Source organism: Choloepus didactylus, chromosome 18 (assembly GCF_015220235.1).
Source record: "Choloepus didactylus isolate mChoDid1 chromosome 18, mChoDid1.pri, whole genome shotgun sequence".
NCBI lineage: Eukaryota > Metazoa > Chordata > Mammalia > Pilosa > Megalonychidae > Choloepus > Choloepus didactylus.
In genome coordinates, this window is record NC_051324.1 from 63,346,078 (window position 1) to 63,361,327 (window position 15,250).

General features: G+C 44.1%; 1 protein-coding gene across 1 annotated transcript in view; it reads right to left on the minus strand.

Annotated features, from left to right (window-relative positions):
* Positions 1-14,130: 14,130 nt before the first annotated feature.
* Positions 14,131-15,250, minus strand: part of LOC119514810 — a 71,030-nt gene continuing 69,910 nt past the window's right edge. The window contains exon 7 of the mRNA XM_037810530.1: positions 14,131-14,361. Within this exon, the coding sequence (XP_037666458.1) occupies positions 14,131-14,361 (231 nt within the window). The remainder of the gene's footprint in view (positions 14,362-15,250) is intronic.

The following is a 15,250-nucleotide window of genomic DNA, read 5'->3' on the forward strand; positions in this document are numbered from 1 at the left end:
CACAAGGTCTTCACAATCACACTGTCACCCTTTGTAATCTATATTATTATACAATCGTCTTCAGGAGTCCAGACTGCTGGGTTAGAGTTTGGTAGTTTCAGGCATTTACTTCTAGCTATTCCAATACATTAAAACTCTAAGAGATATTATCTATATAGTGCATAAGAATGTCCACCAGAGTGACCTCTCGACTCCATTTGAAATCTCTCAGCCACTGAAACTATTTCATCTCATTTTGCATCCCCCTTTTGGTCAAGAAGATACTCTCAGTCCCACGATACTGGGCCCACATTCATCCCTGGGAGTCATATCCTGCATTGCCAGGGAGATTTACACCCCTGGGAGTCGGGTCCCATGTAGGGGGGAGGGCAGTGAGTTCACCTGCCGAGGTGGCTCAGTTAGAGAGAGAGAGGCCACATCTGAGCAACAAAGAGGTACTCAGGGGGAGACTCTAAGGCACAATTATATGCAAGTTTAGCCTCTCCTTTGCAGTGACGAGCCTCACAAGGGCAAGTCCCATGATCAAGGGCTCAGCACATCAAAAAATGGCAGTTATTTTAAGCCTTGACTTCAGAGGTGTTCGGTCACCCAAAATAAGAATTCACAGCCGACAAGGGTGCAGGTGGGGGAGGGAGTGGCTATCCAGTTAGCAGTACCAGACGGGTCACATCCAAGGCAGCTACTACAAGTGCTTCTGCTAACCAGGTTTTGATCAACACCTGAGGCCTTTTAGAAAACATAGTGAATGTCAGAAATGCTTTTATTGGTAAAATTATTATCTTGTTAATGAGCATGATGGTTGTTAAAAAGGAGCTGTCGTTGGAGAAATGAAAGTATTCAAGTTTTGTGAGCTGGCTAAAATGTTTTAGACACACTCCTTGCACTCCATGACTGGGGCATTGAAATCTTGCAAGGTTATGCCCGTACCTCTCGCATGGACATGTGAGCCTGGGTCACTAAATGGTCTGGTGTCCAGCCTCTGACTTTGGAGCATTTCTGATTGCCTGAAGCCAACAACTGAATTGTGTCTGCTCTGACCAACCCTTTCATTTAAAGGTGGTGTTCATAGCTCCCCAAGGTCGGAGAGCCGGAACTTCATTTGAGTCTTCCGAACTGATTGCACAAACTATCTCGTGCCTTTTTGCCAATGAATATTAAATAAATGCCCTGTGATAAGCAAAATTTGGTCTGAGACTTGCTTTCCTTATAACCTGGCAGAAAGGTTGTGAGGGGAAAATGAAATCATCCCCACCGTGGACTTTGGCAGCAGCTACCATAATCTACAAAAAAAAAAAAAAAAGCTGTTGTGCATAACTCTTAGTCTGTTCACAATATATGTCTATATAGAAATAGACCATTTCATTCATCAACCTATGAATTGAAAAATCAGACTCCAAATGGAAAAGTATAAAGTCCTTTATCTAGACAGGTCTAGATGAAATCTAGAGCAATTGCTCTAAAGGAAAACTTCTTTTAAGCCTCAAGAAATATCCAGGGGAAAGTGGAAGAGGAGGAATTCAAGATTAACTGGTGGCCATGTTAAAGCCCAAGAGAATGGGCACCAGGATGCCCACTCGTGAGAGACAACTGTAGCAGGGCCTGGTGGGGTGGAATAAAGAGGCAATGAGGAAAAGGCTTTGGTAAAGAAAAGACTTTGGTTAGGAAAAACATGTTCCATTGCAATTCACTTTGCCCATAAAGATTTGTGATTTATTTCCTTCTCTTAAATCAAGACCAGACCAGACCAAAATGGCAGCAAGTACATAATAACAGTGGCCTACCAATCAGTAGGGCTGTGGAATTTAGGGCAGAGCCATCTGGCCTGAGCAAACAGCAATTAAAGTTCAAGCCTCGCCTTGTCATTGTTTTCCCATTTCTCATTTCCTTTGGATTGAGACCCGAGGTCAACCTCCCGGGGACCAAAAACCAAACAGTAAATGACAAAGAAGAGGAGATTAGGTTTTTGGGCAAACATCTTCTTACCTAATCAAATATTTAACTGTGTATTTTAATCTCTGGACAGGATAGTGGTAAGAATGGGAGGTGGTTCAATGAAATGACTTCTGTAAATGTAGATAAACCCTCTGCTCATTCTTCCTTCTGTTGTTTTTAAATGTTATTGAAACAACCCCACATTTACTTCTCTTCCCTCCAAGTCAAATTACTTTCTTATTTTTATTCTTGTTCACATCACAACACACTGACTGACCCGTGAGTTACCTTCTGAACACGTGTTTGCAATTTCAGGGGGGAGAAGTTGAGAAAGACTGATCAGCCCAGAAAGGAAGGAGATAGGGATGGGATGATTTTAAATAACTGAAAGAGACAGCTGGAAAACCTTCCTAAGTCTATAGGTGTTCACTTTCCAGCTAAACTGTGCACCTTAAAGAGACCAGGGAGGTAGGGAATGAGAATGGAACCAGCTTGGAGGTGAACTAGTTGGGAGATAGGGAAACATAAAATGACACATGTGTTGGCCCTTCTCCCATCCAGTGTGTGTGGCAGACTGTACTTTCCTGTTCACTCCCGGGCCATGAAGGTATTTCCAGAGTCCTGAGTTCCCAGACTACCTGTGCTATATTTAAAAGAATGAGTTCTAGACCCATTGAGGACCCCAGGAGATTCATTGCGAGAAGCCCTCCCATTTTGCATGAGGAACCAGAGTCCCCAGAGCAGGGAAGTGACTTGCCTTGGGTGACCCTCTGTTGGTGGCAAAGCTGGGACTGGAGCTCAGGTTTCCTTATCTCCCTTCCCAAACCTAGCACCGCCTGCCTGGCTCTCTGGGTCTGGGATCACATGCTGCAAACCCTCTGTTTCCAAAGCGGAATTTGTTGAACATGCTAGTTCACACTTTCTACTCAAGTTCTTCAAGGATCTTTCTTATAAAAGTTAGGAAGCATGGCTGGTCCTCAGCAAATACTGATTGTTGATTATCCTCTGCAGACTGACTAAAGGGGAGATACTCTAAAAGGAATGGGGCTGAGTTGGGAGAACCAAAGGGTATAGTATAGGCTCAAAAAATTAGAAGGCCATTGGAATTAATGGCCTTCATTAATCCTGTTTGAAGTGCTAATATGAAAGATAGATTTGTTCCTTATTATACCTTAGTATCAACTACTCTAATCTGGTTACTGATGCCACAGCCAGTTATGGCAGCAGTATTCCTGGAGTGGAAGTTTTGATTGACAGAAGAGAAATTTTGAAGTTGGAAGGTAGGCTTAGGGGTGTTACAGGGAGGTTTGAATAATGTAACAATCAACAACAAAAACCTTGATGACTACAGTATGTTATCCTATTGTTTTATCTTATCACAGCCCACAGCATCCATCTTGTTTTCATTCAGAGAACTACTAAGTGATATGAGCTTTGCACTTCTGTTCCCTCTGCTTGGAAACTTTTTCTCTCCTTCTTCCCATCACTTTCTGATTTTCTATCTACCCCTTCTTATTTTAGCCCAGAATTCACACCTTCCAGGGAGTCTTACCTGATGACCCATGTCTGTGTTAGTTTCCCTTCCTTTGTACCCTTGTGTGCTACAAGTGTCACAGAACTTCAAGACTGTGCTGTAATTATTTACTTGTGTCTCCATCTAGGCAGGAAGCTCCAGGAGGACTGGGGGCTTCTGTGTCTGTACACTCTTGTGTCTCTAGCACTTAGCACAATACCTGGGACAGAGTAGGCTTTCAATAAATAATGGCGAATGAAGGAATGGGTCATTTCGTTCCATGAAGAATGTCAGGGGCAAAGAAAGGAAAGTCAGATGGTAACAAAGGCATACACTATAATTTTATTTAGGGTTTATTGGTGCTGACTCCTTTCCCCTTCACAGATCTAATCCCAATAAATTGGATCTTTGCTTGCACACCCTTGGCCCCCCATGTTCTTCTTTCTAAGGTACACGTTCATTGTGGTGGGGAAGGGGAATGTTGAAGGGGTCAGTCATGGTGAGCTGGATCTTTTTGTTCCACTTCCCAGGAAAGTCCAGGGTTAGGTGTGTAGCGCATAAAGAGGTATGTGTGAGAGGGTGTAGTGGATGCTGTAGTGTGTCACCAAGACCTGCCCCCCCCCCCCCTTTCAGGACTGGGTGCTCACTTCTACAGATGCCCCTAGTTGCCTATGGCTCACAGCTGAATCCTTCCCCTCAGCTGAAGAGGTCTGTCCCCTGCAAGAGCAGGGTTAGCCCACATCTAATGATTGGCTGATGCAAGTGTACAAACACTCAGGGTCACCTCAGCTTCGGAACTCCCCATGGGATGGGATGGGGCTTGGTTGCAGCTGCATCACAGCTCAACATCTCCTTGCTCCCCTCACTCCTTTACAAGTGTTGCTCCTAAGAGCACTCCCCAGTTAACTTTTAGCACACAAGTCTCAGAACCTGTTTCCTATGTATCCCATCCTAAGACAGGTAGTTAACGCTTTATATGCCCAAATGTCCTATACACGCATGGTTAGGTGAGAATCATTCATATCACACATATACTTGAGAACTTTAATGTAAGTTATGGTATCTCCAGGCTAACTGGCCTGGGGATCAAAATGAGTCCATATTAATAATAGCAATCAACTGTCTTGGTGTTGGCTCTGCCCCACTCACTATTGAAGGATGGAGGGCCCCTTCTTGGTCACCACCTTATTGCTGGCTGTCCTAGAATATGCTCAGAAATAAATCTTTGTGCTTCACCCAGCCTCTGCCATGTTCTTTTTCTTCCACCCTGGGCTGTCTGATGCTATTTTTGGTCTGCTGAGCTGTACGCGAGGACTTTGCTGAGGGTGCCCATCATGGAAGATGCTGGCATCTCCACCAAGGGCACTGTCTGCGGTTGGCCCAGAGGTGCTGGTGCTGCTTCCTGCTTCCCATTTAGGGTTCTAAATTCCCATTTAGGGTTCTAAATGCTGGAGGGTTCTCAGTGCTGGAGCTTTGGGAACTGCTAATTTTCTGTTGTCTCTGCGGTGCCAAAGTTGCCCATGTTTTCTCCCCAACAGGGTCTCCCCCTTCTCATTTTATATTACCACACCTGGGTTCCAGAAAATACTGTCTGAGATCCCACGGTCTCGTATTATTCCCATCATTTTGCTTGTAACCCGTTCTCTTTGGACTTAGGTGTAAGTCCTGAGGGACAAACCCACTCCCTCCACCATGCCATGCCAAAAATTGACCCTTGTCTCCCAATCATTTTTATTTGGCCAAATTATGTGCCCAAGACATCCCAAAGATGTGTCTAAACCTCCCTGAATCCACAGGGGAACACAGCTTAAGTTCCAGTCAAGATCCCTGCTACACTAAGAGCAACGGCAGGCTGCTTGCTTGAAATGCCTACGAGAGTTTTCAGTCTCTTTTGTTTGAAAAGGGCAGAGCAAAGATCCAGATCCTTCAGTTCTAGCAAGAACTCAGGGCAACTACTTTTAAAGCAATTTGCTTCTTGACCCGAAAATCTTACGGTGATTTTTTTGTTCATGCAGATGTGGAATAAGGATGTTTCTCCAATCTGCCTGTGAGCGTTCTACTGGTGCTGTCACAGAGAAGAGCGGGCAGGCAGATCCAAAAATTCAGACACACACAGGTGCCGATGCCATCAGAAAATGAGAAAGAACCAAGCCGGGTGGATTCTAAGGGGCAAGTGCAGTTCAGGGCAAGTGGAGACAAGGCCCCACTGAGCTGGTAAGTGCTGCCCGTCAGACTGATCAAATTATATCTCTGGGACAAGGACTTCATTAAAGGCCTGCACCTCCAAACATTTCGGCCAGCCACCGTGCATCATTATGAAAGACTGGGGATGATGATAGTAATTTAAATGAAAATTAAAAGAGCAGTTTGAATTAGAACAGGTATTCATGTTTCAACTTCTCTCAAGAAGAGTCTCTACTGAATGAAGAAAATTCACTGAGGGATCAGGGAGCAAAATAATCTTTTGAAGGTGAATTTTACCAGCCCTGGTGAGCAAAGTTCAGAAACACGCAGCACATTCCAGGGCTTCAGGGGTTCTATTGTTTTCTTCCCCATCATTTCATCACGGAACAATTTTCAGCAGCAACTTGGTCTATGCTATGGCTCAGTAAGTTATGTGGGGCTTTTCATCAAATGCCGAGCTGTCCCCACTAGCATAGTTACTGCTAAATAGCTGTATGGTTTCCTGTTAGGGAGAGTTGCAAATGACTCTCGTCAGGAATCCTGGATGCAGGATGGAGTGTTTTTTCTACGTCTGTCTCTAGCTGTGCCTCCCCCAGGCTCCACTGAGATCTTTCCTACATTCTTTCTGGCAGGGTACCTGCTACATAGCTTTTTGGGAGAAAGGGAGGGGAGAGGAACCATTTTCTTGCCAACAGAGGAAATGCACAGCAAAGGTGTGGGAGTCTAACTGAGCTGTGGTAAAAAATAAACATGGTTTCCTGTTTGACTCTTATTTTCATTTCTAAGTTGCTGGTACTTCCTGCCAGGACTAGCATTTTATGCAGGCAAAGAAAATGTGATTTGGGGACCAGAAATTATCAACACCTGCAACCTTCCTGAAATTCTCACCTCTCATGCATCAGTACCATTCCTTAAAAAAATATTTTGAGCATTTTAATTTGGGTTAAATTGTCATATTACTAGGAGTGTTGGCAGATGGGTGCCTCAAGCATCATGATTGTCTCATTTATCTGATTAGCTAGAAGCAATTCCAAGTTCAGAGAAATATTCAATCATCCATCCATCCATCCATCCATCCAAAGAGTGGGGTCAATGTTCCATGTTGAGAGAATAAAAGATGCAGAGGCTCTGAAGGATGACAAGCTTGCTGTTCCTAAGGAAAAAGAAATAGAGCACGGTGGCTGGGACATAGCTAAGACAGGGAGAGGATGCAGAGAAGAGGTGTTGGGGGAGAGGGGCTCAGAGAGGAGGCGGACGACTATGGGGGCCGGGTCATGGAGAGTTCTGTAGGCCATGGGTGAATATTTTTGATTATTTTAATCTCAGTGCAATGGGAAGACAGGAGGTGTCATGAATAAACTTATGTGCCAGAAAGATCACTCTGGCTGCTGCATGAGAGTGGGATTTAGAAAGGCGAAAATAGAAGCTAATGGCCCAAGAGTCCAAGACAGAAGCAGCAGTGCTAATGGAGAGATGGGACAGGTTCAGGATATAGAGCTGATGGGATTTGCTCATGAAACAGAGATGGAGAGCGAGGGAAAAGGACTAACCAAAGATGGCTGCTAGGCGTGTGGCTTGAGCAACTGGTCAGATGTTGACATTAACTGGCAGAGGAAACACTGAGGGATGAGCAGGTTTGGGTGAATGGAGGACAGTCAGTAGTTCTGTTTTATGTACTTAAGTTGACAGTGCCTATGAATCATTCAAGAGAAGATGTCTAGTAGTTTGGAGTATATAAAAGATTGGAGGTCAGGAGAGAGGCCAGGCAGGACTTAGACATTTAGAGGTCATCAGGAAATAGCAGATGCTTAAAGTTGTGAGTCTAGAAAAGATCACCCAGGAAGAGAGTGTGGTCAGACGCTGGGCACTCCAACATTGAGAGGTTGGTAAGAGGAGGAGCCAGCAACAGAGATGTTTAGTCTTCATTACCATGGATTGGGGCTCGTGGATGCGGAGGGTGGGAGAGTCCAAGTCACCCATCCATGGAGCGTGTTTACTGAGATGGGCAGTGGTCCTCATACCAGAAACCAACATTTTGCAGTTATGTTGACTGTCCACGCTGCTCAGGTGGATGAATTATTCTGTGTAGAACATGTTCTCTGCGGAGTACCTTAAGATTTCATAAAGTAGGAAAAGTTTAAGACATCTATGGTCCTTTGAAACTTTCATGGCTGGAATCCTGGGAAATTTTCAGATTATTGAAGTCAAGATACTCCATAACAGAACCTGGGTTCAGGTCCTGTCCTCTTCAGCTACTAGCTGTGTGACTTTGAGGAAGTTATTTAACTTCTCTGAGCCTCACTTTCCTAATATGTTATATTGAGTTGTTAGTAGAAACCACCTGATAGAACATGTGTGTGTATGTGTGTGTGTGTGTGTGTGAGAGAGAGAGAGAGAGAGAGGGAGGGAGGGAAAGAGAGAGAGAGAGGGAAAGGGCAGAGTTAGCACATGAAAAGTGCTTAGCATGTGGTCAGGCCCTTGTAAACAGTCATTCTAATGGTGGTGGTGATATTATCTACCCTTTCCTCCCCAAAGTGTCTTCTCTGTACCACCTTGTGCTCATTTTCACTTTTGTAGACGTGTCCCTCCCACCTCCACTTTGCAATGCCTTTTCTCTTCCTTTCTGTCTTTCCATTTCCTACGCATCTCTTCTTCTATGTCCTTTATTCAACATTCAACAAGCATTTGTTAAACTTGACCTATGTGTTCAGCTCTGTGCCAAGTACTGGATGCCATGAACTCTTCTCCAAATATCTCAGCTCACCATGTATCCATCAATCATCCATCCATCCATTCATTTCCTAGGTACTTCTTTACTTATTACCAGTTTTATACCATACAACCTTGATCTTATATAGTCTTGTGACTATTTATATCAGCTTTCCCAATACGACATAGTTTCCTGAGTAGAAAAAGAACACTCAATACTTAAAAAAAAATTCATCAGAGTGTAGAGCAAAAGGCCAGTCACTAAATAGGTATACAATATATTCATGTTAAAATAAACTGAGACGTGGGAATTGATTTGCCCAGCCTGGCTAGGCAAGTCCTTCAAACAAAGCCCTCCTCATACTCCCATGCAAGAGTACTGTTTTGTGGCCATTTTCAGACTGTGATTTACAAGATGGGCTGAACTGCCTAAATTACATAAAACACATTGTGCTGCCTAAATTACATAAAACATATTGTGCTGTCTAAGGGAAATGCCTACTGGTTGCAGGGCAGTCTGCTGACATTCATTTTCATTTTTTTTGGGTTTTCAAACATCCCGTTTGCCCTCTCTCACATGCATGTTCACCTCTGAGTCACCTTGCCCTCTAGCATCATCTTCAGTCCCTGCCACATTAATGTAAAACCACACCTGATTTTCCAAAGGCTGAGTGTAATGTTTTTTTTTTTTTGTTTTTTTGTTTTTAAATTCTTCTACTTCTTTGCCAGACATTTAATGAGTAACCACTGAGTGCCAGGCATTGGACTAGGCATAGGGGATTACAGAGGTAATAATGTATAATTACTGCTCTTTAGGAAATCAGCACTTTTAAGGCAGACAACAGACAACCACAATGGTTGTGATAAACATTGTAATAGTGGAGCAAAATAGAGAGGAACCAACTCTGCCTGTGAGTTGGGGGAGGCTTCCCAGAGATGGTGACTTTCCAGCCGGGTCCCGCAGGATCAGTAGGAATTCCTAAGGAGAATTAGGAGCAGGGCATTCCTGGCAGGTGGAATAGTACTTGCAAAGGTTCAGAGGAGAAAAAGAATTCAGGACATTCAGTGGTGGAGAGAACGTTGGGTAAAATGGGAAAGAGGAAGGTGGGAAAAAGGAGGAGATGAGCTGGAACAGTAGAAGGGCCCTGTGTGGCATGCTAAGGATTTTGACCCTATGCAGGCATTGGGAGCTATATAAGGGCAAGGAGGAAACATGGGCACATTTGTGTTTCAAAGAGATCACTCTAATAGAGAATGGTTACGGGGCTATTGCAAGTTCAGAAAACTCATCAGCTTTATGGGGGACATGGTATGTGGCAGCTTTATGGGGGAAAATGGAGGGAATCAAGTCTTTGGAGGCAATATGATGTTATGGATTTGGACATGCTGACCTTAGAGACACTCAGGCAAGTCTAGAACTCAAGGAGAAGGGGATGAAGATTCAAATTACATTGTTTCTGAGCCACAGAACTTCTCTGCACTTTGCTCTGCTTCTCCCATTCTCTTGCCCTCAGCACATGATTGACAACTTCAGTGTAAAATTGAAAGTTTTATTTTCATGAGCTTCAGCATTAGATAGGCTTGGGTTCAGATTCTTTCAGTGTCATTTTTACTAACAGCCTCCCTGCTGTTAGTGAACGGCCAACTGCTACTAGCCCACTTCTACATCTGAAAAATGGGGGACATTAATATCTGTCTATAGGGTTTTTGTGATAATGCGTGGAAACAGAGGGGGCACTCTGTAAACAGCAGCCAGCGTGGTGCAGAGTTCTAAAAAAGACCATTCTAAGGACTCTAGTAAGTTCTGTGCAGATTTAGCTATTCCCAAATTCCTCAAAAACAAACAAACAAACAACAACAACAACAAAAAAACAAAACAAATGCCCCCAAAAATTAAAAACTCCAAACCAGAAGATCATTTTGGGAAATGCTCCCAAGCCTGGGTGCAGGGATTCGCTTTGCTTACCACGGCCCTGGTGACTCAAACTCAATGACTTCTGGATGAAGGCTGCAGATTCCAAAGGATGCTGGGCCCTGAGATTCAATTCATGTGTTTCCTTTCCGGGCAGTCCAGAAAAAAAAAATGGAATTTAAAAAACAAAACAAAAAAATAACTGTCCACAGAGCAGCCCTCAGCATTGACTGCAATTGCTCAATTACATGGTTATTCATGAAGTGTGGATTATAGGGTTACTTAGCTGGGCACTATGACAGAGTGAGATAAAACTAGATAAATAAAAAAGAACAACATGTAAACACTGGACATTTTCTGAGCATATGGCTGCATTTAGTTCTAGTCAGCAAGAAACAGGAACAAAACACAACTGTAAGCAAGTTTTTTTGGACTTGTTTTGTTTTGTTTTGCTTCTCAAGGATATGGGTGTCTGAGCCCCTGGGCTGGGTTATAAGGAGCATGTCTTGTTTGAAAATGTCTGATATTCATGAAATGATGAAAGTACAGGTTATTTGCAATTTTTATATGGGCCCAGTTTCAGGTTTGTTGTTAAGTCTGTATTTTGGAACTTGCATAGAGATGGTATATCTAGGCCTCCAGGTCAGCTTTGGCAAATCTATTTAATACTGTTTCCACAAATGACACCACTATCCACCTGGCTGCTCAAACTGGAAAGGAGATCTCCTTCCCAGGTTTGGGCTGTGGGGAGGGAGAGGGGTTCTGCTCTTCACAATGGGACGGCAATTTCTTCACTTCCAGGGAGAAGAGTAAATATCAGAGAGAAAGGCTGTGTTCCCGTAATGGCCTGAGGGAGTGTTCATAGAATGTGAGGTTTCTATGTTGGATTTCATAGCTTCAGTCACGTCTATCACCCTTTCTGCCAGTTTGAATATATTATGTCCCCCCCAAAAAAGCCATGTTCTTTAATGCAGTCTTGTGGGGGCAGACATATTAGTGTTGATTAGGTTGGAACCTTTTGATTGAGTGTTTCCATGGAGATGTGACTAGCCCAACTATAGGTGATAACTCTGACTGAATTATTTTCATGGAGGTGTGGCCCCACCCATCCAGCATGGGTCTTGATTGGTTTACTGGAGTCCTTTAAAAAGAGCCACACAGGCCCGGCTTGTTGATGCTGATACTTAGAGATGCTTGGAGATGCCGACAGAAGGAGGTTTGGAGATGCTAAGTAAGAGAGGAAGCCCAGAGTTTGCCCTGGGATATGCTAAGACAGGACCCCCCAGGCGCTTAAAAAGAAACGCCCTGCAACGTGGAATATGACTCCCAAGGAGGAATGTAGACCCCGCATCGTGGGATGGAGAACATCTTTTTGACCAAAAGGGGCATGTGAAAGGAAATGAAATAAGCTACAGTGGCAGAGAGATTCCAAAAGGAGCCAAGAGGTCACCCGGGTGGGCACTCTTATGCACAATATAGGCAACCCTTTTTAGGTTCTAGTGAATTGGAGTAGCTAGCAGTAAATACCTGAAACTATCAAACTATAACCCAGAACCCATGAATCTTGAAGAAGACTGTATAAAAATGTAGCTTATGAGGGGTGACAATGGGATTGGGAAAGCCATAAGGACCACACTCCCCTTTGTCTAGTTTATGGATGGATGAGTAGAAAAATGGGGGAAGGAAACGAACAAACAAACAAAGGCACCCAGTGTTCTTTGTTACTTTAATTGCTCTTTTTCACTTTCATTATTATTCTTGTTATTTTTGTGTGTGTGGTAATGAAGGTGTCAGGGGTTGATTTTGGTGACGAATGCACAACTATGTAATGGTACTGTGAACAATCGGATGTACGATTTGTTTTGTATGACTGCATGGTATGTGAATATATCTCAATAAACTGAATTAAGAAAAGGAAAAAAAAAAAAAAAAAGGGAAACGCCCTGGGAGAAAGAACCAAGAACATGCTGCAGCTGAGAGAGACATTCTGGAGACGGCCACTGAAGCACACTTTTGCTAGCCCAGACTTTTCCTGGGAGAAATTAAGAGAACACCCACAGAGGCTTAGAGAGAAACATCCTGGGAGAAAGCCATTTCAAAACCAGAACCCCAGAGCAGATGCCAGCCACGTGCCCTCCCAGCTGACAGAGGTGTTCCGGACAGAGTGCTGGGCACTTTCTATGCATTGCCTGGGAGTGAGAGAGGTACAGTATGATCTCCACCACTTCCACGAGAAACACCGAAGCTCAGCTCACATGGCAACTTACCCAAGGTCCCACACCTTGAATCCACCTTCAAGCTCCTACCATACAGGACAAACTTTAACTTGCTCCCTCCCTTTCTCCTTACCTCTTCCCTCTAAGTACATTGTGCAACTTCTAAAGCTCCAGTGTCTCTCTCACAGAGCTCTGACTTGGCATGGAACCTGCTTTCCCCCAAATATCTACCAAACTCAGGTCCCGGGAGGTGGGATTGACTTTCTCACTTCCGTGTTTTTGCAGTAGCAGGCTAGTGCTACCTAAAAGCAGTGATAGACGAATCCATTAGCATTTGTTGTAAGCATGGGTTATTTTATCAGGAGAGGTGAGAAAAGAACATAGAACAAATCAACTGGAGGGCAGATTGGGGGTGAATCTGTGAAAAAGGTTAAAGATAACAAAAACCAGGAATAGGTTTTGTTTTTGTTGGCTTGGTTAGTAGCTTCAAAAGCCCGAAGCAAGGAAAGGATAGGCCAGGAAAGAGGAGCTGGGGCCTCAGTAACCGCGACCACCTGGGAGATCAGCCCAGGACCCGGAGGTAGACCATTCGGCTCTGAGAGATGGTGGGCACTGGTGCAGGAGACAGCCCAATCGAAACTGTGGGAAAAAGCTTTAGGACCAAAGAGAACCTCCACATTATTGATAAAGGCAAGAGACTGAAAAGCCAATCTAAAAGTTCCCAGATGCAAACACGAGTTATCTCCAAGTGGTGGGATTTGGGGTAACTATTATTTCCTCACTGATGCTTTTGAGTAGTTTTTATTATAAATATATATGACTTCTGACATTATTAAAAGCCCTTAAGAGGGAGGAGGCTGTTAAAGCAGCAGCCTTACCCTTTATGCTTAAAAATTACAAGAAGGCAGATTATTGCTCGGCATCAAGAGAGCTTTCTCACTGTAATGGTCTGGCTTGCAAAATAGTGAGTGTCCCGCTGTGGCAGGCATTAATTGCTTCCTCATCAGCCATTCTCCTGTTTTCCTTTCCTGTTGACAGAACTTGCCTCCTAGAAAACATCCAATACTCATTTTTCCAATTTCACTGTTAAGGAAGGGGTAAATCATCCCATACTGGCCAATGAGAATTGATGCAAAATCAGCTGAGAGGCTCCAGGGAGAGCTTTTCCTTCCACCCATGTGCACTTGGCTGTGTGTGTGTGTGTGTGTGTGTGTGTGTGCTCGAAGAGAAAAATCACCCTTCCTATGCTTCATGTGCTCAGATGAGGATGAGGTGTTTGGGACTGTGGCAGCCATCTTGTGATCATGAGGAGATAAGTCTGATGCTTCCAGCCTACACTGAGAATAGTAGGGCAGAGAGATAGAAAGAGCAGGATCCTTGGTGGTATTATTGAACTGTAACCATCCCCTTTCTCTCAGCTTCAGACTTCTGAGATAAGTGCTCTTACTGAGAATTCCATTCTGGTTGGGTATTGTAGTTCCTAGTTGTTTCACCCTCCCCCAAAAGGGTTCACACAGAGGCATATTGGTGACATAACGAGTTACTAAATGTTAAGACAGGCTTGACCATGTCTTGGCATTGCTGAGTTCCTGGGCTCTAATCATTTTAAAGCAGCCTTTGCTCAAGGGTCCAGAATACAGTTTGACAACTTATTCATTCATTTATTATTTCATGTTGTTAGATTTGGTTACTCTAACTATTGGGGGAAATAAAGGTGTTCTAATGTGGTTCACTGGTTTCTCTTTCTCATGGTTGTTGTCATCCTTTCCCAAGTCGAGCTCTGTGGAAGTCAAGGGTAAATCCTGGAGAATTGCATCGGGGTTTCGTGAAGCACCATTCCTTTGCATCTGGGGACTCATGGGCAGAGCTCGGGGAAGCATTGGTCTTCGCATCTCCTAGGAGGAAGAGAATAATGGCAGTGAGCAAGTGGTTAAACCCAGGCTCTGCACTGACTAACTCAGTAGTCTTGGGCAAGTAACTTAACACGTCTCAGCTTTTGTTGCCTTCTCTATAAAATGGGAATGATGAGACTAGGGCAGAGGTCATGAAGAATAAGTACTTGTAAAGTCTTTGGCACTATAACTGGCTCAACATATGGGTGATTTTGCTCCCAATACATGGGACAGCTGCTTTTTCTGAGTGGTGCTGAGAGCAGAGGGGGTATCCCTGTTTGGGGTCTCTGTTCTTTAGCAAGACCTTAGTGGCTGTTTTTGCAGAGAGCAGCTCAAACTTGGATAACCTTAATTTCCTTCTGGATCTGTCAATTCATGGAGCAGTTCTGCTCATTTGTATTCCATAGGATTTGTGTTTGTAGCATGATTTTCACACGTGGCTCAGTTTCCTTAGCAGATTAGGAGCCTGTTGAGAATAGGGGTTGGGTTTTCCATTCCTGGGCTCTCTGCAGGATCTAATACCGGTCTGTGCCTCCACACTCGCTTAGGGAATGTTGGCCAGTGAATGTATAGATTCCTGTGATACGAGGAATGGGGGCTGGTTCTAGCAAGCCAATGGAGCAGAGGTTTTCAACCTTGAATACACATTGGAGTCACCTGCAGATGAGGTGACCATCCATCCTGGTTTGCTCAGGACTGAGTGGCTTTTTGGGACATGAGGCTTTCAGTTTTACAACTGGGGCTGGGGGGCTTCCTGGAGCGTGGGAGTTTCAGCGCTAGAATCAGACAAATCCTGGGCAAACTGGGATGAGTTCTTCACCCTACCTGTGGAGATTAAAAAATGCTGATGCCTAGAGCTTCTGATTTATTGGTCTGGGGTTAGCCTGGGCAT